This window comes from Bombina bombina, chromosome 4, assembly GCF_027579735.1.
Source record: "Bombina bombina isolate aBomBom1 chromosome 4, aBomBom1.pri, whole genome shotgun sequence".
Lineage (NCBI taxonomy): Eukaryota > Metazoa > Chordata > Amphibia > Anura > Bombinatoridae > Bombina > Bombina bombina.
The window spans coordinates 696703828-696728576 of NC_069502.1; the positions used below are offsets into that span (position 1 = coordinate 696703828).

The 24749-nt window shown below is 39.4% G+C and overlaps 1 protein-coding gene across 1 annotated transcript in view; it reads right to left on the reverse strand.

Moving 5' to 3' along the window:
- Positions 1 to 24749, reverse strand: part of HDAC2 (histone deacetylase 2) — a gene marked incomplete in the record, with an annotated part of 356906 nt that overhangs the window by 51488 nt on the left and 280669 nt on the right. Inside the window, 1 exon segment of the mRNA XM_053710876.1 lies at positions 11057 to 11181. Within this exon segment, the coding sequence (XP_053566851.1) occupies positions 11057 to 11181 (125 nt within the window).

Here is a 24749-nt window from a genome sequence, read left to right on the forward strand (position 1 = left end):
CAAGCGTTTAGAAGCTTTGACTTTCTGACTTCTGTCAGGAAGATCTTCATTTCTAAAGAATCTATTATTGTTCCCAAAAAGGCAACTCTTGTTGACGGAGACAGGGAACTCTTTTCTACGTTCACCTTCCACCCGTGAGATCTGAGAAAGGCTAGAACAATGTCTGTATGAGCCTTTGCCTTGGAAAGAGACGACGCTTGAATTAGAATGTCGTCTAGATAAGGTGCCACTGCAATGCCCCTCGGTCTTAGAACCGCCAGAAGGGACCCTAGCACCTTTGTGAAAATTCTGGGAGCAGTGGCTAACCCGAATGGAAGAGCCACGAACTGATAATGTTTGTCCAGAAAGGCGAACCTTAGGAACTGATGATGATCTTTGTGGATAGGAATATGTAGGTACGCATCCTTTAAATCCACGGTAGTCATATATTGACCCTCCTGGATTGTAGGTAAAATTGTTCGAATGGTTTCCATTTTGAACGATGGAACTCTGAGAAATTTGTTTAGAATTTTTAAATCCAGAATTGGTCTGAAAGTTCCCTTTTTTTTTGGGAACTACAAACAAGTTTGAGTAAAACCCCTGACCTTGTTCCACAGCTGGAACTGAGTGTATCACTCCCATTTTTAACAGGTCTTCTACACAATGTAAAAATGCCTGTCTCTTTATTTGGTTTGAAGATAAGTGAGACATGTGGAACCTTCCCCTTGGGGGTAGTTCCTTGAATTCTAGAAGATAACCCTGAGAGACTATTTCTAGTGCCCAGGGATCCGGAACATCTCTTGCCCAAGCCTGAGCAAAGAGAGAGAGTCTGCCCCTACTAGATCCGGTCCCGGATCGGGGGCTACTCCTTCATGCTGTCTTGGTAGCAGAAGCAGGCTTCTTGGCCTGTTTACCCTTGTTCCAGCCTTGCATTGGTTTCCAAGCTGGTTTAGTCTGGGAAGCGTTAACCTCTTGTCTAGAGGCTGCAGAGTTAAAAGCCGGTCCGTTCCTGAAATTGCGAAAGGAACGAAAATTGGACTTATTCTTAGCCTTGAAAGACCTATCCTGTGGGAGGGCATGGCCCTTCCCCCCAGTGATGTCTGAAATAATTTCTTTCAATTCCTGCCCAAAAAGGGTCTTACCTTTGAAAGGGATATTAAGCAATTTTGTCTTGTAAGATACATCCGCCGACCAAGACTTTAGCCAGAGCGCTCTGCGCGCCACAATTGCAAACCCTGAATTTTTCGCCGCTAATCTCGCTAATTGCAAAGCGGCATCTAAAATAAAGGAATTAGCTAACTTAAGTGCGTGAATTCTGTCCATGACTTCCTCATATGGAGTCTCCATGTTAACCGACTTTTCTAGTTCATCGAACCAGAAACACGCCGCCGTAGTGACAGGAATAATGCACGAAATTGGTTGGAGGAGGTAACTCCAATTTTTTATCCATAGGATCTTTGAAAGCACAATTGTCCTCAATGGGGATAGTCGTGCGCTTAGCTAGGGTAGAAACTGCCCCTTCAACCTTAGGGACTGTCTGCCATGTGTCCTTCCTTGGGTCGACCATGGGGAACAATTTCTTAAATATAGGAGGTGGGACAAAGGGTATGCCTGGTCTCTCCCACTCCTTATTCACTATGTCCGCCACCCTTTTAGGGATCGGGAAGGCATCAGGGTGCACCGGGACCTCTAAGAATTTGTCCATCTTGCACAACTTTTCTGGAATGACCAAAGAGTCACAATCATCCAGAGTAGATAGCACCTCCTTAAGTAATGCGCGGAGATGCTCTAACTTAAATTTAAATGTCACAACGTCAGGTTCTGCCTGTTGAGAGATTCTTCCTGAATCTGAAAGTTCTCCCTCCGACAAACCCTCCCTCACTGCCACTTCTGACTGGTGTGAGGGTATGACAGATAAACTATCGTCAGCGCCTTCTTGCTCCACTGTATTTAAAACTGAGCAATCACGCTTTCTCTGAAATGCTGGCATTTTTGATAAAATATTAGCTATGGAATTATCCATTACTGCCGTTAATTGTTGCATAGTAACAAGCATTGGCGCGCTAGATGTACTAGGGGTCGCCTGCGTGGGCATAACTGGTGTTGACACAGAAGGAGAGGATGATGAACTATCCCCACTACCTTCATTTGAGGAATCATCTTGGGCAACCTTATTAAATGTGACAGTACTGTCCTTACTTTGTCTGGACGCTATGGCACAATTATCACATACATTTGAAGGGGGGACCACCTTGGCCTCCATACATACAGAACATGTTCTATCTGAAGGTACAGACATGTTAGACAGGCTTAAACAGGCTAATAATGCAAAAAAAATGTTTTAAAACAAAACCGTTACTGTCTCTTTAAACGTTAAACAGAGCACACTTTATTTCTGAATGTGTGAAAAAGTATGAAGGAAATATCCAATCTTTACCAAATTTTCATGCCTTAAAAGTATTGCACCCCAATTTTTAAGCTTTTAACCCCTTAAATGAGGAAACCGGAGCCGTTTAATCAAATAACAATTTTTAACCCACCTACAGTCCCAGCCACAGCGTTTGCTGCGACTTCACCTGTCCTTAGGAGTTATACGATACCAAATTAAGCCTTCCAGGAACGTTTTCAATGATCACCAGACCCTCTCACATGCAGCTGCATGCACTGCATCCAAAAGAAACTGCGCAATTATGGCGCGAAAATGAGGCTCTGCCTACTATAGTGAAAGGCCCTTCCTGACTGGAAAGGTGTCTAAACAACTGCCTGGCGCATAAAAACGTTCCCCCACAATAAAAGCTTTATAAGTCACCTCTAGATTTCACAAAAAACTTAAATAAAGCAATCGATTTAGCCCATAAGAGTGTCAACCAGTGTATAGCCCATAATAAGCCTTCATTCTGTTAAGAGTCTAAGAAAATGGCTTACCGATCCCCAAGAGGGAAAATAACAGTCTTCTAGCATTACACAGTCTTGTTAGAAAATGGACTAGTCATACCTTGAGCAGAAAAGTCTGCTAACTGTTCCCCCAAAATGAAGTTCTCTGGGCTCAACAGTCCTGCGTGGGAACAGCAATCGATTTTAGTTACTGCTGCTAAAATCATACTCCTCATTTAAACAGAACTCTTCATCCCTTTCTATTTTAGAGTAAATAGTACAAACCGGCACTATTTTAAAATAACAAACTCTTGATAGCAGAATAAAAAAACTACAATTGAACACCACATACTCTTCACCATCTCCGTGGAGATGCTACTTGTTCAAAGCGGCAAAGAGAATGACTGGGGGCGGAGCCTGAGGAGGGGCCATATGGACAGCTTTTGCTGTGCTCTTTGCCATTTCCTGTTGGGGAAGAGAATATTCCCACAAGTAATGGATGACGCCGTGGACCGGACACACCAATGTTGGAGAAAGTAGTTTAATGTCCAAAGAATGCATAGGCTCAAATGGAGGAGCCTGTAAAGCCCTCAAAACCAAATTAAGACTCCAAGGAGGAGAGATTGATTCAATGACAGGCTTGATATGAACCAAAGCCTGTTCAAAACAATGAATATCAAGAAGTTTAGAAATTTTCCTGTGGAATAAAACAGAAAGAGCAGAGATTTGTCCTTTCAAGCAACTTGCAGACAAACCTTTATCCAAACCATCCTGAAGAAACTCTAAAATTCTAGGAATTCTAAAAGAATGCCAAGAGAATTTATGAGAAGAACACCTTGAAATGTAAATCTTTCAAACTCGATAATAAATCTTTCTAGAAACAGATTTACGAGCCTGCAACATAGTATTAATCACTGAGTCAGAGAAACCTCCATGACTAAGCACCAAGTGTTCAATTTCCATAGCTTCAAATTTAATGATTTGAGATCCTGATGGAAAAAACGTACCTTGAGATAGGTCTGGCCTTAATGGAAGTGGCCAAGGTTGGCAACTGGACATCCGAACAAGATCCGCATACCAAAACCTGTGAGGCCATGCTGGAGCCACCAGCAGCACAAACGATTGCTCCATGATGATTTTGGAGATCACTCTTGGAAGAAGAACTAGAGGCGGAAAAATATAAGCTGGTTGAAAACACCAAGGAAGTGTCAACGCATCCACTGCTTCTGCCTGAGGATCCCTCGATCTGGACAGTTACCTGTTAAGTTTTTTGTTTAGATGAGAAGCCATCAGATATATTTCTGGAAGCCCCCACATCTGAACAATTTGAGAAAACACAACTGGATGGAGAGACCATTCTCCCGGATGTAAAGTCCGACGACTGAGATAATCCGCTTCCCAATTGTCTATACCTGGGATATGAACCACAGAAATTAGACAGGAGCTGGATTCCACCCAAATAAGTATCCGAAATACTTCTTTCGCAGCTTGTGGACTGCGAGTCCCACCCTGATTATTTTCATATGCCACAGTTGTGATATTGTCTGTCTGAAAACAAATGAGCGGTTCTCTCTTCAACAGAGGCCAAAACTGAAGAGACCTGAGAATTGCACGGAGTTCCAAAATATTGATTGGAAATCTCGCCTCTTGAGATTTCCAAACCCCTTGTGCTGACAGAGATCCCCAAACAGCTCCCCAAACTGAAAGACTCGCATCTGTTGTGATCACAGTCCAGGTTGGACAAACGAAAGAGGTCCCTAAAATTATACGATGGTGATCTAACCACCAAGTCAGAGAAAGTCGAACATTGGGATTTATGGATATCAATTGTGATATCCTTGTATAATCCCTGCACAATTGGTTCAGCATACAAAGTTGAAGAGGTCTCATGAGAAAACTAGCAGGGGATCATGTCCGATGCTGCATGAGACCAACATCTAATGCACAAGATATACCTGTAAATTTTAAAATAATTTATTTCTGATTCTATTCAGAAGGCTTTGTCTGCCATTCCGCCTTCTAATAAACGTAAAAGGTCTTTTAAAACCTCTCAGAGTTGATGAAATTTCAAATAACCGGCAACATACTGATTTATCCTTCTCTGATGAGGATCTATCTGATTCTGAAGAGAAACCTCTATGACTAAGCACTAAGCGTTCAATTACCATACCTTCAAATTTAATGATTCGAGATCCTGATGGAAAAACGGACCTTGAGATAGAAGGTCTGGCCTTAATGGAAGTGGCCAAGGTTGGCAACTGGACATCCGAACAAGATCCGCATACCAAAACCTGTGAGGCCATGCTAGAGCCACCAGCAGCAAACGATTGCTCCATGATGATTTTGGAGATCACACTTGGAAGAAGAACTAGAGGCGGAAAAATATAAGCCCCTGAGAAACAATTCTATGAATCCAATGATTTTGGACCGAATTGATCCAAACATCTTTGAAAAATTTTAATCTGCCCCCTACCAGCTGAGCTGGAATGAGGGCCGCACCTTCATGCAGACTTTGGGGCTGGCTTTGATCTCTTAAATGGCTTGGATTTATATCAATTTGAGGAAGGCTTCCAATTGAAAACAGATTCCTTGGGGGACGGATTAAGTTTCTGTTCCTTATTTTGTTGAAAGGAACGAAAACGGTTAGAAGCTTTAGATTTACACTTAGGTCTTTTATCCTGAGGTAAAAAACTCCCTTCCCCCCAGTAACAGTTGAAATTATTGAATCCAACTGAGAACCAAATAATTTATTACCTTGGAAAGAAAGAGATAGCAATCTGGACTTAGAAGTCATATCAGCATTCCAAGATTTGAGCCACAAAGCTCTTCTAGCTAAAATAGCTAAAGATATATAAATTATATATAACATCAATTTTGATAATATCAAAAATGGTATCACAAATAAAATGAATAGCATGTTGCAGTAAGCAAACAATGCTAGATATGTCAGAATCCAAGTCTTGTTGCGCTAAATTCTCCAACCAAAAAGTTAAAGCGGCTGCAACATCAGCCAAAGAAATTGAAGGCCTAAGAAGATGACCTGAATATAAATAAGCTTTCCTTAGATAAGATTCAAGTTTACTATCTAAAGGATCTTTAAAAGAAGTACTATCTTCCGTAGGAATAGTAGTACGTTTAGCATGAGTAGAGATAGCCCCATCAACTTTTGGGATCTTTTCCCAAAACTCCAATCTAACTGCTGGCAAAGGATACAATTTTTTAAACCTTGAAGAAGGAAAAAAAGTACCACCAGGCCTATTCCATTCTTTAGAAATCATATCAGAAATAGCATCAGGAACTGGAAAAACCTCTGGAATAACCACAGGAGGTTTATAAACAGAATTTAAACGTTTACTAGTTTTAATATCAAGAGGACTATTTTCCTCCATATCTAATGTAATTAACACTTCTTTTAACAAAGAATGAATATACTCCATTTTAAATAAATAAGAGGATTTGTCAGTGTCAATATCTGAGGCAAGATCTTCAGAATCTGATAGATCCTCATCAGAGAAGGATAAATCAGTATGTTACCGGTTATTTGAAATTTCATCAACTCTATGAGAGGTTTTAAAAGACCTTTTACGTTTATTAGAAGGTGGAATGGTAGACAAAGCCTTCTGAATAGAATCAGAAATAAATTATTTTAAAATTTACAGGTATATCTTGTGTATTAGATGTTGAGGTCTCATGACTGCAGCATCGGACGTGATCCCCTTTGCTCGTTTTCACATGAGACCTCTTCAGCTTTGTATGCTGAACCAATGGTGCAGGGATTATACAAGGATAACACAATTGATATCCATAAATCAAAATGTTCGACTTTCTCTGATTTGGTGATTAGATCACCATCGTATAATTTTAGGGGCCTCTTTCGTTCGTCCAACCTGGACTGTGATCACAAGAGATGCGAGTCTTTCAGTTTGGGGAGCTGTTTGGGGATCTCTGACAGCACAAGGGGTTTGGAAATCTCAAGAGGCGAGATTACCAATCAATATTTTGGAACTCTGTGCAATTCTCAGGTCTCTTCAGTTTTGGCCTCCGTTGAAGAGAGAACCGCTCATTTGTTTTCAGAAAGACAATATCACAACTGTGGCATATGAAAATCATCAGGGTGGGACTCACAGTCCTCAAGCTATGAAAGAAGTATCTCGGATACTTATTTGGGCGGAATCCAGCTCCTGTCTAATTTCTGCGGTTCATATCCCAGGTATAGACAATTGGGAAGCGGTCTCTCCATCCAGATGTATTTTCTCAAATTGTTCAGATGTTCCAGAAATATATCTGATGGCTTCTCATCTAAACAAAAAAACTTCCCAGGTAACTGTCCAGGTCCAGGGATCCTCAGGCAGAAGCAGTGGATGCGTTGACACTTCCTTGGTGTTATCAACCAGCTTATATTTTTCCGCCTCTAGTTCTTCTTCCAAGAGTGATCTCCAAAATCATCATGGAGCAATCGTTTGTGCTGCTGGTGGCTCCAGCATGGCCTCACAGGTTTTGGTATGCGGATCTTGTTCGGATGTCCAGTTGCCAACCTTGGCCACTTCCATTAAGGCCAGACCTATCTCAAGGTACGTTTTTCCATCAGGATCTCAAATCATTAAATTTGAAGCTATGGAAATTGAACGCTTAGTGCTTAGTCATAGAGGTTTCTCTGACTCAGTGATTAATACTATGTTGCAGGCTCGTAAATCTGTTTCTAGAAAGATTTATTATCAAGTTTGAAAGATTTACATTTCATGCTGTTCTTCTCATAAATTCTCTTGGCATTCTTTTAGAATTCCTAGAATTTTACAGTTTCTTCAGGATGGTTTGGATAAAGGTTTGTCTGCAAGTTCATTGAAAGGACAAATCTCTGCTCTTTCTGTTTTATTCCACAGGAAAATTGCTAAACTTCCTGATATTCATTGTTTTGAACAGGCTTTGGTTCGTATCAAGCCTGTCATTGAATCAATCTCTCCTCCTTTGAGTCTTAATTTGGTTTTGAAGGCTTTACAGACTCCTCCATTTGAGCCTATGCATTCTTTGGACATTAAACTACTTTCTTGGAAAGTGTTGTTCCTTTTGGCCATCTCTTCTGCTAGAAGAGTTTCTGAATTATCCGCTCTCTCTTGTCAATCTCCTTTTCTGATTTTTCATCAGGATAAGGCAATTTTGCGGACTTCATTTAAATTCTTACCTAAGGTTGTAAATTCTAAGAACATTAATAGAGAAATTGTTGTACCTTCTTTGTGTCCTAATCCTAATTCTTTGGAGAGATCTTTACATTCTTTGGATGTGGTGAGAGCTCTGAAACATTATGTTGAAGCCACTAAAGATTTCAGGAAGACTTCTAGTCTATTTGTTATCTTTTCTGGTTCCAGGAAAGGTCAGAAGGCTTCTGCCGTTTCTTTGGCATCGTGGTTAAAGCTTTTGATTCATCAAGCTTATCTGAAGTCGGGTAAAGCCCCACCTCAGAGAATTACAGCTCATTCTACTAGATCAGTTTCCACTTCTTGGGCTTTTAAGAATGAAGCTTCAGTTGATCAGATTTGCAAAGCAGCAACTTGGTCTTCTTTGCATACATTTACTAAATTCTACCATTTTGATGTGTTTGCTTCTTCGGAACCAGTTTTTGGTAGGAAAGTTCTTCAGGCAGCTGTTTCAGTTTGATTCTTCTGCTTATGATTTAAGTTTTTATTTTTATTTTTTGAGAATATTTCTTTCATATTGGCAAGTGTACATGAGGCCCACCCTTTTTTTATGGTGGTTATGATTTTTTTGTATAAAGCACAATTATTTCCAAATTCCTTTGTTGATGCTTTTTACTCCTTTCTTTATCTCCCCACTTCTCGGCTATTCATAAAATTGAATTGTGAGTGTGGTGAGGGGTGTATTTATAGGCATTTTTAAGTTTGGGAAACTTTGCCCCTCCTGGTAGGATTGTATATCCCATACGTCACTAGCTCATGGACTCTTGCCAATATGAAAGAAATGAATTTATCAGGTAAGTTCTTACATAAATTATGTTTTTCTGCATGTAAAAGTTTATCATGACAGCTATTACAAACCACAGCTGGAGGCATAATCTCCAAACAGAAAAATATTTTTTGGCGCCAAAAACAACTGGAAACGACATACTGGCATCATAGATGACGCAACCTTGTGAAGGACTTGGCAACAACTAAGACGCTGGAAATTACGAATTTGCGTCAACGAACGTAACTTCGCGCCAAAAAAATCTTGCGCCAAGAATGATGCAATAAACTTTGGCATTTTGCGCCCTCGCAAGCCTAATTCTGCCCGCGAATTTAAAAGACAGTCAATTTGAAGGAAAAAAAAAAAAAAAAAAGACTGTACCCCAGGTAAGAAATACATTTTCAGAAAAAAGCATTTCTCAGATATGAAACTGACAGTCTGCAAAAGGAAATATACTGAAAACCTGAATCATGGCAAATATAAGTACAATACATATATTTAGAACTTTATAAAAATACATAAAGTGCCAAACCATAGCTGAGAGTGTCTTAAGTAATGAAAACATACTTACCAAAAGACACCCATCCACATATAGCAGATAGCCGCACCAGTACTGAAACAGTTATCAATTGAGGTAATGGAATATGAGAGTATATTGTCGATCTGAAAAGGGAGGTAGGAGATGAATCTCTACGACCGATAACAGAGAACCTATGAAATAGATCCCCGTGAGGAAAACCATTGCATTTAATAGGTGATACTCCCTTCACATCCCTCTGACATTCACTGTACTCGGAGAGGACTCTGGCTTCAAAAATGCTGAGAAGCGCATGTCAACGTAGAAATCTTAGCACAAACTTACTTCACCACCTTCCTAGGAGGCAAAGTTTGTAAAAATGAATTGTGGGTGTGGTGAGGGGTGTATTTATAGGCATTTTGAGGTTTGGGAAACTTTGCCCCTCCTGGTAGGATTGTATATCACTGTATACATACATATGTCACTAGCTTATGGACTCTTGCCAATTACATGAAAGATTATATATATATATATATATATATATATATATATATATATTTATATATAGATATATATATATATATATATATATAGATATATAGATATAGATATATAGATATAGATATATACACACATATATACATACACACACACACATATATATATATACATACACACTTTATATATGGAATAAATGAAAAGCTCTAAAATACAGAAAATGCTCTAACCACCACTACCAATACATGCAGGGAATCAGATCTTATGCTTCCAAGATTACCACTGCACTAGGAAGAAGGGGAGTGAATTCTCATGATGCTGAAGTGAAACTGAGTGATGTCAGGTGACTCTGCAGAAGTATGCACTAGTGATAATTCAATTGTCTCTTAAAGAGACCCTAGCTTTAATTTTAAAATGTTGCCAAAACAGTGCCAGAAATACATACACAAAAAAAAGTGTGTAGTACCCCCCTAGGCTTTATAAACATTGCAGTGAATGTTCAGAGATTTAGTTCTGGTCCACAGAAGTTAACATTTCCTACATACATATAACACACGTATAGCAAACCGTTTTTAAAGGGATACGGAATACAAATTTTTTTCTTTCAGGATTCAGATTGAGCATGCAATTTAAAAGCTTTTTATGAGGCTATTAGTAAGGCTCACGCCGAAACGCGTTAGCCGCTTTTTGTTACTAGCTCTTTATACACTCACTATTTCCATCTCCTCTGTATCAACTGACTTTTAAGTAGGGACATAGTCCCTGTGTATACTCCGTACTTTGTATACTACATGTGATGGTATACCCTGTTCATTAAATTTACGTTCACTACTAATGGCTGTCATCAGGTGCTTCTATTCTTTTGTTTGTTTTGTAATTTGAAATAGGCATCTTTCCATTTCAATTTCTTGAGACAGGAATAATTTAAACCAATCTCTTTAAAGTTTGTGATTAATATGTTGTAGAAGGTTATAATTAGTACGGATTAGCTCCAAAAAAGATTTTTGTTTGCCATACTGACTTCTTATTTTAGTCTCAACCACTTCAAACTTGTAGCTATGACTTCTAGGTTGCTCCAGCAATAGATCCCACCAATATGAAATGTCTTATGCTGTTAACACAAGTTCATGTCCAATTAAAATATTAAAATTTGTAGCCTACGAACAAATTTAGAACATTGGCAAACATTTTTGCATAACAAGTTAAATAGCAAAAACAAATAATTCATACTTGAAATTCGTTTGTCTGGATCTTCTTCATCAACACTATCTTCTTGAATGGCATCCTCTGGTATAGACTGCATTTGTACCCCAGGAGCGTGTGGCAGCATACGCAAGTTTTCAAATAAACGTTGCCTACAAAAATGTTAAGACATTTACTGAAAGTCTTTATGCAAACTAATACACTAGTGTTAGATAGTATAAACAGATATAATAAACCAACATATAAAAAAGCCCAGAGTAATTTCTAGCAAATCTAAATATATTTTAAAACCTATTTTGTACCACACAAAATGAAACACTTAAAGCTTAAATGGGACACAAATAACAATTTATGTAAGAACTTACCTGATAATTTATTTCATTGTTGCGAGAGTCCACAACCTAGTTACTGATATACATTCCTACCAGAGGCTTTCTGATCTTTTCTGGAACCAGAAACATAACAAATAGACCAGAAGTCTGTCAGAAATCTTAAGTAGCATCAACATAATATCCAAAGAATGTAAAGACCTTTCAAAAGTAGGACACATGGAAGGAACAATAATTTCCCTATTAATGTTGTTATAATTCACAACTTTAGGCAAAAATTTAAACGAAACAGCTTTATCTTGATGGAAAATCAGATAAGGAGACTCACAAGAGAGAGCAGACAATTCAGAAACTCTTCTAGCAGAAGAGAGCCAAGAGGAATAACTTTCCAAGAAAGTTTATTGTCCAAAGAATGCATAGGTTCAAAAGGAGGATCCAGCAAAGTCTTTAATACCAAATTTAGACTCCAAGGAGGAGAGATAGATTTAATAACAGGTTTGATACGAGTCAAAGCCTATACGAAACAGTGATCAGGAAGATAAGCAATCTTTCTGTGAAATAAAACAGAAAGAGCAGAGATTTGTCCTTTCCGTCTTAATATAAGGAGAGTGCACGGCTTCATACATTATTCGTGGGAATACAGAACCTGGCCACCAGTAGGAGGCAAAGTAACCCCAGCCAAAGGCTTAAATACCTCCCCACTCCCCTCATCTCCCAGTCATTCTTTGCCTTTTCTCACAAGAGGACGGCAGAGATGTGTCGGAAGATTTCGGAGAAGTCTCTTATGGAGGGTAGTACTCTTCGGAATGGGACTGGAGTTTTAAGTAGTCTTGTCAGCCTCTCAGTGAGAACAATGACAAATGTTAGGGTCTGGAGATGCAGGGAGAGTCTTTCTGCGAAAACATCCAGACTCGTATTAACAGCTCCTTAAGCAATCAGTGTTGAAGAGTTTCACTGCCTGCTTTATACAACTCAAGTCCATGTCAGGAGCGAAGCTACAACACTGTCAAACTTGAGAGGCCGTGTTCCTGTTCCACGGCATAGATTCTGGTAAGATAGTTTAATTTTTAATATATGTATGATAACGAAACAAGAAGACAGGGTCACAGTGTGGCTTCCTTTATTTGTATAGGATCAGGGGTTAATATTTCCGGAAGGGGATTATTGAACAGGGGGGAATTTATACATGATTGTTTGTGTTTTTTGCTGCGATATGTATGAGATGTGGCTCTGGCAATGTGTGAACAGTCAGGTTCTTCTTTCATTTTGATATCTGCACAGCCTGGTTAGTTTGGCGCACTTTTTTTTTTCTCGGCTGCAGGGGCGGTCCTGCATGGCACTCCATGTGACAGGGTGTGGCATCATTATATTCCTCTTTCCTGACCGTCGGTTGCAGGAGACAAAGCAGTTTCTCTGTGGGCCTGGGTCATAGGAGGTGGTGAGTGCTCCGGCCATTGGGGTATAAAGGTGGCATTTATTTTAAATATAGTCTATATTAAAGGCGCAAGCTATGGGGGACTCTGTTGCATTAGGAGGGTACTCCCTCTTTGCCTAAATTTAATGCCTGTGTTTATTGTGAGGAGGCTACGGTATACCCGCCTGCTCAACTAGGTTCCACATGCCTTGATAAAATAGTGATATCTAAAAGAAACAAGTTGTTTAGTACCACAAAGCCGTCCACCTCTGAGGGGTCTCCGTCCCGCGAGGTACATTCCCTACAAATCATCTCCAATTACACATGCAGCTCCCAGTACACTACTAATCCTCCTGCAGGAGAGGCCCTGTGGCCACCAGATTATGCTGATTAGTTGCAAACGGCGGTGTCTGCGGCCTTCAGTGCATAACCTCACCCTGATAAGCGCAAGCGAAAGGTTAAACAATGCTATCCTTCCCAGGGGTCATCTACTCCGTTGGACGTATCTGAGACAAGATTATCCGCTGATGAAGAGGATTCATACTTCAGAGAACTCTCTCTCTGGGTCAGAATCTGCGGCCTCTTAACCTCCGGTTGAGGAGGAACCAGACTTTAGGTTTAGGATGGAGCACTTACGCTTTTTGTTAAAAGAGGTGGGAGTAACCTTCTATTCCTAAGCTTGACAAAGTTTATGAGGACAGGGTAGTGCCCCATACTTTCCCGGTTCCCGTAAAGATAGCAAATATTAAGAATGAATGGGAGAGACTTGGATCATCTTTCTCCCATTCCTCTTCGTTTAAGAAATTGTTCCCGGTTCCTGACTAAGCCAGAATTGTGGGGATCCGTCCCTAAGATAGACATAGCTATCTCCATGCTCACTAAGCGCACAACTATACCACTTGAGGAGTAATTTGTTGTTTAAAGAGCCCATGGATAGTAAATTGGAGACCCTGTTAAAGATGTTTCAGCACATTGGATTCTTATTTTAGCCTGCAGCAGCAGTCGCTGCGGAGGCGGGAGCCTCTACCTATTGGTGTGACTCTGTCAGATATGATCTAGGTGGAGACTCCACTCGATGAGATACAGGAAAAAATGAAGGCCCTAAGGGTAGCTAATTTGTTTATCTGTGATTACTTCCCTTCCATTTAAGGGAAAGGCTCTTTTCGGTCCAGGTCTTGACTCTATCATGTCCACGGTAACAGGGGGAAAGCGTGCCTTTCTACCGCAGGATAAGAAGAATAAGCCTAAGGGTTCTAATATTTTGTCCCTTTCGTTCGGACAAGCCCCAACGACAGCAGCCTGCCGCGAAGCCCGAGCAGTCCAAGGGATCTTGGAAACCATCTCAGCCTTGGAATAAAGCTATACGGGCTTCTTATTCTGCTGAGACAAAATCGGCATGAAGTGGCGGCCCCTGATCCGTCTCTGGATCTCGTAGGGGGCAGACTATCTCTTTTCACGGAGGCTTGGATGAGAAACATGCAGGACCCTTGGATTCTGGAGGTCATTGCCCAGGGTTACAGGATAGGTTTCATATCTCACCCTCCCAGGGGCAGATTCCTCTTGTCAAATCTATCGTCAAAACCAGAGAAACGAGATGCACTTAAAGAATGTGTGAGGGATTTCTCCTCTCTAGGAGTAATTGTACCAGTGCCTCTAGCAGAAAGAGGTCTAGGGTACTATTCAAATTTTTTTGTGGTCCTAAAGAAGGAGGAAACTTTTCGTCTGATTCTAGACCTAAAGTGCCTAAACAATATTCTGTCGGTCCCATCACTCAAGATAGAGACAATAAGGTCGATCCTGCCCTTAGTCCAAGAGGGACAGTACATGACTACTATAGACTTGAAGGATGCTTACCTTCATGTGCCAATACACAAGGATCACTTCACGTTTCTAAGATTTGCTTTTCTGGACTAGCACTTCCAGTTTGTAGCTCTCCCCTTCAGTCTGGCTACTGCTCCAAGAGTCTTTATGAAGGTTCTGGGAGCTCTGCTTGTGGTGGCAAGATCCAGAGGATATTGCAGTGGCGCCTTATCTGGACGGCATTCTGGTCCAGGCTCCGTCCTGCCGGCTGGCAGAGGACTATTCGAGAGCTCTTCTACTACTTCTTCGATCTCATGGATGGAAGATAAACTCAAGAAAAATGTATCTGGTTCCCAGTACCAGAGTGGAGTTCCTGGGCACGATAATAGTCCATGAAGATATTCCTGACAGACCAGAGACTTTGCAAAATTGCCTCCAGCTGTCGTGCCCTTCAGACCGCCTCAAGGCCATCTGTGGTCGGGTGTAAGGAAGTGATTGGGCTCATGGTATCTAGCACGCCAGGTTCCATCTCAGACCTCTTCAGTTGTGCATACTGAGGCAATGGAACAGCGATCACTTGCATCTATCCCAACAGATTTCTCTGGACAACCAGTCGAGGGAATCCATCTCTTGGTGGCTCTGTCCAGATCGGCTGTCCCAGGGGACAATCTTCCTGAGACCATCCTGGGAGGTTGCGACTACGGACGCGAGCCTCTCAGGATGGGGAGCTGTTTGTGGTGTCAGGAAGGCACAGGGCAGGTGGAATCGGGAGGAGTCGCTTCTTTCGATCAACATCCTGGAACTTCAAGCAATCTTCAATGCTTTGAGGGCTTGGCCCCTCCTGGGTTTGTCCCAGTTCATCAGATTCCAGTTGGATAATATTACCTCAGTGGCTTACATCAACCATCAGGGGGGGGATGAGAAGCTCCCTAGCCATGACGGAAGTATCTCGGATTCTGGAATGGGCAAAGACCCACAACTGTTCACTGCCAGCGATCCACATCCTGGGTGTGGACAACTGGGAAGCTAATTTTCTCAGCAGACAATTGTTTCATCCGGGGGAATGGTCTCTCCATCCTGAAGTGTTTGTGGAGATTTGCAACAGATGGAGGATGCCAGAGATAGATCTCAGGGCGTCCAGACTCAACTTCAAGCTACCCAGATACAGGTCGCAGTCCAGGGATCCCCAGGCAGATCTGATAGATGCCTTAACAGTGCCTTGGGGGTTCACCCTAGTCTACATATGTCCACCATTACCACTTCTACCTTAACTAGTGGCCTGCATCAAGCAGGAGCAAACAACTATTCTGATCGCTCTGTCGTGGCCATGGAGGATGTGGTTTGTGGATCTAGTGGGGATGTTATTGTCTCCTCCATGAAGGTTGCCCTGTCGCAGAGATCTGCCGATACAGGGCCCCTTTGTGCACCATAATCTAGATTCTCTGAGGCTGATTGCGTGGAGATTGAACTAAGTCTTAGCTAGGAGAGGGTTTTCTGAGAGTGTGGATACTCTCATTCAAGCCAGGAAGCCGGTCACCTGACGCATCTATCATAAGGTGTGGGAGGACCTACTTACTCTGGTGTGAGGCTTGTAGGTATCCCTGGCATAAGGTCAGGGTTTCCAGGATCCTTTCCTTCCTCCAGGACGGTTTGGAGAAGGGAGTTGTCGCCAATTCCTTAAAGTGACAGATTTCGGCTCTATCTGTATTGTTACATAAGAAGCTCGCTGAGCTTCCTGATATACAGTCTTTTGTTCTGGCTCTATCCAGGATCAGGCCTGTATTAAAGCATTCTGCTCCTCAGTTTGAATTTGGTTCTTAAGGTTTTGCAGAGGGCTCCATTTGAGCCTATGCATTCTCTTGACATTAAATTACTGTCTTGGAAGGTTCTTTTTCTACTGGCTATTGCTTTGGCACGCAGAGTCTCTGAGTTGGCAGGTCTTGCAATGTGAGCCTCCTTACCTGTTTTTTCATGCTGATAAGGGCTGTCCTTCGCACTGGGTTGGGATTTCTCCCTAAGGTTGTGTCTGATCACAACATCAATCAGGAGATTGTAGTTCCTTCATTGTGTCCTAACCCTTCTTCGATGGAATGGTTAATATATATATATATATATATATATATATATATATATATATCCAGAGAAAAGAGCACTCACCGGGTCTTTAAACATAAGAATCTGTAATTCTTTATTTTACCATAAGGTGACGTTTCGGGGACTTTAACACCATCCTCAGACCATACAAACATGTATACATACCTCTCTCCTTAAATACCCGACACCAACTACCCACGCCGCAGAACCGGAAGTCAACCGGCGTCCTGACCACACTAATGTGCATACTCAGTCCGTCATTATGGCAACCGGACGCGGCGTAACTTTTGGAACTGTGACTCACCTGAAATTATTTCAAATTTGAAAGGTCATTCTTTTTACAGTTAATGGGGACGGCGATGGAATCAAATATGGCCCCATCATACGCCAATCTTTATATGGCGGAATTTGAAGAAAGGGAGACCACTTTAAACACCATCATATTATGTATTTTAGATGATACATAGACAATCTGTTTCTCCTGTGGACTGGCACTGAATTAGAACTCAACAATTGGTTTCAAGATCTTAATGCAGTTGTGCCTAATTTACAATTCAAAATGATTTATAATCCTCACACGGTCGATTTCCTAGACCTAAGAATATTCCTAGAAGATGTAAGGATTCATACGACCTTGTTTAAGAAGGAAACAGACCGCAACTCCCTGTTGCAGGCTACTAGCTGTCATACACCATCTCTAAAAAAATGCCCTCCCAATCTCACAATTTAAAAGGGTAATACGAAATAATAGTAGACAAGGCTATGCCCAACAACAGTTGAATGAGATGAGATTCCTCCAAAGGGGTTATCGATGCAAACAGATAGACCAACACTTTCGGAGATTTGAGACGATGGACCAAGATACAGCTTTATAATCTAGGACCACACAAGAAAATTCCAACAGAATGATCTTCACTACAACTTATACATCTAATAAACGATAACTTCAGCAACTAATAAAGAAGAATTGGAACATCCTGGAAACTGACAAGACTTTACCATTCCAGGGAATTTCATATCCACAAGTGGGATTTAGGAGATCTAGATTCTTACGTGACATCTTGGTAAAGGTGGATTCGATCCAGAGTTATGCTACTACCACTTGGTTACAGACTGCCAAACCTGGCTGTTACAAATGTGCTGGGTGCACTACATGAAATGGCCTGTTGAATGCTAAGTTCTTCACTCATCCAAGTACTAATCAGAGATAGATAATCTGACATAGGGTAACCTGCACAACAACATATTGTATATTTGTTGCATTGTCCGTGTGGGTTATTTTGTCGGTAAAACCATAGATGATCTCCGCACCCGTATGGCCAATCATTGTGCTGCCATTAGAGCTGCCATAAATAAAAGGGGTTCTGATCAACCCGTAGCTTGGCATTTTGCACTTTCTGGAGTTAGCATGCAAAGAGATAACACACCAGCGCCAAAGATAGGCTATAATACCCAAAGAACACAGAGTCTATTTATAGATTAAAATAAATATTTATTACTGAACTATATACATAAAATTATGCAATTCGAATAAAAGACTTTGGTACTTCTCACTGTGTCAGAAAAACTATTCAGGTTGGCCAACCTTAAAATCAGATATTACAAAAAATAATACGTATATCTATGAGTGCATATATAAAAGCTATCTTAGCATATGAAAAGTAAAATCTAGCAGCACAGAGCAATAAAAGCGGGTTAACAAATATTTAAAACGATATTAGTACGAAGTAAAACAGCAGATCTAGGGGATCAGTGCTAAGAACACTAGTTTGGTAATAATAATAATAATATTACATCCACTTCTAATCGTGGGTGTAATATATAGTGGATAAGGTCAGTTTTTGAAAAAAGGACTAATAGTCTATTGTATCAATGTTCATGTGGCAAAATACATCAAAGAATGACAGACGGATAAAACATCAGAATTCCTGTTTAACCGTATATTTAAGCAGCTGAATGGTACCTTTAGCGGACTTTTTGCAAATAATCCAGTTCTGGTCATCCAATATAGAACCTCTGTTTTGCTTCTAGTAGAGGCTAGACATGGGGATCCTTCAAATTTCTCAGAAAACAGCCGATCGTGGAGCCGGTTTAAACTTCTCAGCGTTCTCCCGCTGTGAACCTGCAGAGTGCGCGCCTTCTCCGGAAGGGGCTCTGATTGGTCCTAGCTTGTTTGGGGGAGTTGCCGCTTACGATGAGGATACCGGCTCTACGGCTTCAGTTGAAAGTGATTTCAGAAACGTCCTATGCGTCCTATGCAATCTCCTTAGGGTGAAAAAGGCAGCAACGCGTTTCAACTGAGGATACTCAGTCTTTGTCAAGCTGCTTTTCCATAACCCTGTGGGGTTTAAATAACCCCTAACAATTAGCTATTTAGCGAGTAACAATCATTCAATTTACAAAAGTAGCAACCTTGCAATTAGCAGAGGAATATTATACGGGTAGTTCATGATCGTGCAAAATATAACCTTTGGCTATAATAGTAGAAATACCAGGTCTATTATAGAGCAGAAAACATATGTTGACTTAGAGATTTTAAATAAATCAGGAAATTTGGTATATAAATGTAATGATCTGACTAAATATTAGAAATAGAACAGTAATAAAATCTACCAATATATATTAATAGAGCAGTGAGCGTATAGATTTTTAAAAGCTAATAAAAGTGTATAGGGAGGTAGTATACTTTATATAGACTTAATGAGAATGTTTAGAAAGCAACGGTAAGAAATACGGGGACAATAATTATGAGGTGGAACAGTTGACTTCAGGTATGTTTGGTGGGTATGTCACACACATATTTAGCTCAGGAGTTTAAAAAACAATTAAGATTAAAATCTAGATTTAACCCTTCTGGTTTTAGTGTTCGGAGTTCAAATATCCATTTAGCCTCGTTTTGCAATAGTGAGTGAGACAAATTCTCTCCTCTTTTCTTTTCATTTATTTTGGCTATTGCTGTGAAATTAAAATATTTTAAGTTATTGTTACAGCATGTCCTAAAATGTTTGGCCACAGGAAGGTCTTTATTTCTATCTTTTTCGGAATTTTCAATAGAGTTTAAATGTTCCCTTATTCTCTCTCTTATTGTTATCTCCGTTTCACCTATATACTGTTTTCCGCATTTTTTACAAGTTATCAAAGAGACAGCATTGATATCAATGCATCTGATAGTTTCTTTTATTGTATATTTTTTCTTAGTATTTGTTGAAATAAAACTTTTTGTTTTATTAGCATATTTACATGCCTTACATGTTAGGCAAGGGTAAAAACCTTGTAGTTTTTCCCCAAGTAAATCTCTGGTAGTTTTGCAAGAGTTTTGTTTATAGGTTGGGGCTAATTTACTTTTTAAGTTGTTGTTTTTTTTATATACAAATTTGGGATTAGTTGGTAATTTTGTCCCTAAGTGAGGGTCAGCCTTCAGGATCTTCCAATGGGCTCTAATAATTTTTTCTAATTTGAGCCTATCTTCACTGTACTCAGTAATAAAAGGTAGAAAAATTTCTGCAGTTGTGGAGGCATTTGGAATAGTTTCTTTTGTTTTATATTGCAGGATATCTTTTCTTTCTGTCTCTTTAATCTTAATTCTTTCTGTTTCTATTTTATCTTCAGAATATCCTCTTTCAATAAATGTATTCTTTAGTGTTAAGGACTGGCTTTCAAAATCGCTATCTTCTTTGCAATTTCTTTTTAATCTCAAGAACTGTCCTTTTGGAATGTTGCTTTTCCATTTTTGTAGGTGACAACTTGTTTCATGGATAAAGTTATTGGCATCAACCTCCTTAAAGTAGGTTTTAGTTGTGACAGCATTATTTTTTATGCTAATTTCCAAATCAAGATAATGGACATTCTCTTTGCTGATATCGGCTGTAAATTTTAAATTAAGGTTGTTATCGTTCATACTATTTAGGCACTCCAGTAATTGATCATTACTTCTCTTCCAGATAATAAACAAATCGTCTATATACCTTTTGTAGACAATTATGTTATTTTTATAGGGGCTTTGATTGAGGAATTTATTTTCCCAATCTCCCATGAACAGATTTGCGTAGCTAGGGGCAAATTTGGTGCCCATAGCTGTGCCGGAAATCTGTTCATAGAATTTATCTTCATAAAGAAAAAAATTGTATGTCAAAATAAATTTAATACTATCAAGAAGAAACTCTCTTTGTTCTTTTTTGAAGAGCGGATCATTTTTAAGAAAAAAAAATCAATGGCTTTAATGCCATCTTCATGTTTTATAGATGTATATAATGATTGCACATCACATGTTACTAAGATATATTCGTTAGACCATAGAAAATTTTCCAAAAGTAAAAGTAGGCTAGTGGAGTCTCTAAGATATGATTCCAATTGTATAACATATTTCTGTAAAAATTTATCAATATAGGCAGACAGATTTGCAGTAAGAGAGTTTATACCTGCAATAATCGGTCTACCAGGTGGTTTGGTGACCGATTTGTGGATTTTTGGTAGTGCATATATTGCTGGTATTATGGGGTATTTAGGAAGTAGAAAATCAAATTCCTTATCGTTTAATATACCTAAGTCAAGTGCCTTCTCCAAATGATGTTTGAGAAATAATTTATAAATTCCAGTGGGGTTGACTTAATTTTTTGTAGATGTTTGTGTCATCAATTAATTCTTCTACCATTTTATTATATGTTTCTTTATCTAAAATTACAATTCCCCCACCACAAATCGGTCACCAAACCACCTGGTAGACCGATTATTGCAGGTATAAACTCTCTTACTGCAAATCTGTCTGCCTATATTGATAAGTTTTTACAGAAATATGTTATACAATTGGAATCATATCTTAGAGACTCCACTAGCCTACTATTACTTTTGGAAAATTTTCTATGGTCTAACGAATATATCTTAGTAACATGTGATGTGCAATCATTATATACATCTATAAAACATGAAGATGGCATTAAAGCCATTGATTTTTTTCTTAAAAATTATCCGCTCTTCAAAAAAGAACAAAGAGTTTCTTCTTGATAGTATTAAATATATGTTGACACACAATTTTTTTCTTTATGAAGATAAATTCTATGAACAGATTTGCGGCACAGCGATGTGCACCAAATTTGCCCCTAGCTACGCAAATCTGTTCATGGGAGATTGGGAAAATAAATTCCTCAATCAAAGCCCCTATAAAAATAACATAATTGTCTACAAAAGGTATATAGACTATTTGTTTATTATCTGGAAGGGAAGTAATGATCAATTACTGGAGTGCCTAAATAGTATGAACGATAACAACCTTAATTTAAAATTTACAGCCGATATCAGCAAAGAGAATGTCCATTATCTTGATTTGGAAATTAGCATAAAAAATAATGCTGTCACAACTAAAATCTACTTTAAGGAGGTTGATGCCAATAACTTTATCCATGAAACAAGTTGTCACCTACAAAAATGGAAAAGCAACATTCCAAAAGGACAGTTCTTGAGATTAAAAAGAAATTGCAAAGAAGATAGCGATTTTGAAAGCCTTAACACTAAAGAATAAATTTATTGAAAGAGGATATTCTGAAGATAAAATAGAAACAGAAAAAATTAAGATTAAAGAGACAGAAAGAAAAGATATCCTGCAATATAAAACAAAAGAAACTATTCCAAATGCCTCCACAACTGCAGAAATTTTTCTACCTTTTATTACTGAGTACAGTGAAGATAGGCTCAAATTAGAAAAAATTATTAGAGCCCATTGGAAGATCCTGAAGTCTGACCCTCACTTAGGGACAAAATTACCGACTAATCCCAAATTTGTATATAAAAAAAAACAAAAACTTAAAAAGTAAATTAGCCCCAACCTATAAACAAAACTCTTGCAAAACTACCAGAGATTTACTTGGGGAAAAACTACAAGGTTTTCACCCTTGCCTAACATATAAGGCATGTAAATATGCTAATAAAACAAAAAGTTTTATTTCAACAAATAGTATGAAAAAATATACAATAAAAGAAACTATCAGATGCATTGATATCAATGCTATCTATTTGATAACTTGTAAAAAATGCGGAAAACAGTATATAGGTGAAACGGAGATAACAATAAGAGAGAGAATAAGGGAACATTTAAACTCTATTGAAAATTCCGAAAAAGATAGAAATAAAGACCTTCCGGTGGCCAAACATTTTAGGACATGCTGTAACAATAACTTAAAATATTTTAATTTCACAGCAATATCCAAAATAAATGAAAAGAAAAGGAGAGAATTTGTCTCACTCACTATTGCAAAACGAGGCTAAATGGATATTTGAACTCCGAACACTAAAACCAGAAGGGTTAAATCTAGATTTTAATCTTAATTGTTTTTTAAACTCCTGAGCTAAAAATGTGTGTGACATACCCACCAAACATACCTGAAGTCAACTGTTCCACCACATAATTATTGTCCCCGTATTTCTTACCGTTGCTTTCTAAACATTCTCATTAAGTCTATATAAAGTATACTACCTCCCTATACACTTTTATTAGCTTTTAAAAATCCATACGCTCACTGCTCTATCAATATATATTGGTAGATTTTATTACTGTTCTATTTCTAATATTTAGTCAGATCATTACATTTATATACCAAATTTCCTGATTTATTTAAAATCTCTAAGTCAACATATGTTTTCTGCTCTATAATAGACCTGGTATTTCTACTATTATAGCCAAAGGTTATATTTTGCACGATCATGAACTACCCGTGTAATATTCCTCTGCTAATTGCAAGGTTGCTACTTTTGTAAATTGAATGATTGTTACTCGCTAAATAGCTAATTGTTAGGGGTTATTTAAACCCCACAGGGTTATGGAAAAGCAGCTTGACAAAGACTGAGTATCCTCAGTTGAAACGCGTTGCTGCTAACTTTTTCACCCTAAGGAGATCGCATAGGACGCATAGGACGTTTCTGAAATCACTTTCAACTGAAGCCGTAGAGCCGGTATCCTCATCGTAAGCGGCAACTCCCCCAAACAAGCTAGGACCAATCAGAGCCCCTTCCGGAGAAGGCGCGCACTCTGCAGGTTCACAGCGGGAGAACGCAGAGAAGTTCAAACCGGCTCTACGATCGGCTGTCTTCTGAGAAATTTGAAGGATCCCCATGCCTAGCCTCTACTAGAAGCAAAAACATAATTTATGCTTACCTGATAAATTCCTTTCTTCTGTAGTGTGATCAGTCCACGGGTCATCATTACTTCTGGGATATTACTCCTCCCCAACAGGAAGTGCAAGAGGATTCACCCAGCAGAGCTGCATATAGCTCCTCCCCTCTACGTCACTCCCAGTCATTCGACCAAGGACCAACGAGAAAGGAAAAGCCAAGGGTGAAGTGGTGACTGGAGTATAAATTAAAAAATATTTACCTGCCTTAAAAACAGGGCGGGCCGTGGACTGATCACACTACAGAAGAAAGGAATTTATCAGGTAAGCATAAATTATGTTTTCTTCTGTTAAGTGTGATCAGTCCACGGGTCATCATTACTTCTGGGATACCAATACCAAAGCAAAAGTACACGGATGACGGGAGGGATAGGCAGGCTCTTTATACAGAAGGAACCACTGCCTGAAGAACCTTTCTCCCAAAAATAGCCTCCGATGAAGCAAAAGTGTCAAATTTGTAAAATTTGGAAAAAGTATGAAGCGAAGACCAAGTTGCAGCCTTGCAAATCTGTTCAACAGAGGCCTCATTCTTGAAGGCCCAAGTGGAAGCCACAGCTCTAGTAGAATGAGCTGTAATTCTTTCAGGAGGCTGCTGTCCAGCAGTCTCATAAGCTAAACGAATTATGCTACGAAGCCAAAAAGAAAGAGAGGTAGCGGAAGCTTTTTGACCTCTCCTCTGCCCAGAGTAAATGACAAACAGAGAAGACGTTTGTCGAAATTCCTTAGTTGCCTGTAAGTAAAATTTTAGAGCACGGACTACATCCAGGTTGTGCAGTAGACGTTCCTTCTTTGAAGAAGGATTTGGGCATAAAGAAGGAACAACAATCTCTTGATTGATATTCCTGTTAGTAACTACCTTAGGTAAGAACCCAGGTTTAGTACGCAGGACTACCTTATCCGAATGAAAAATCAAATAAGGAGAA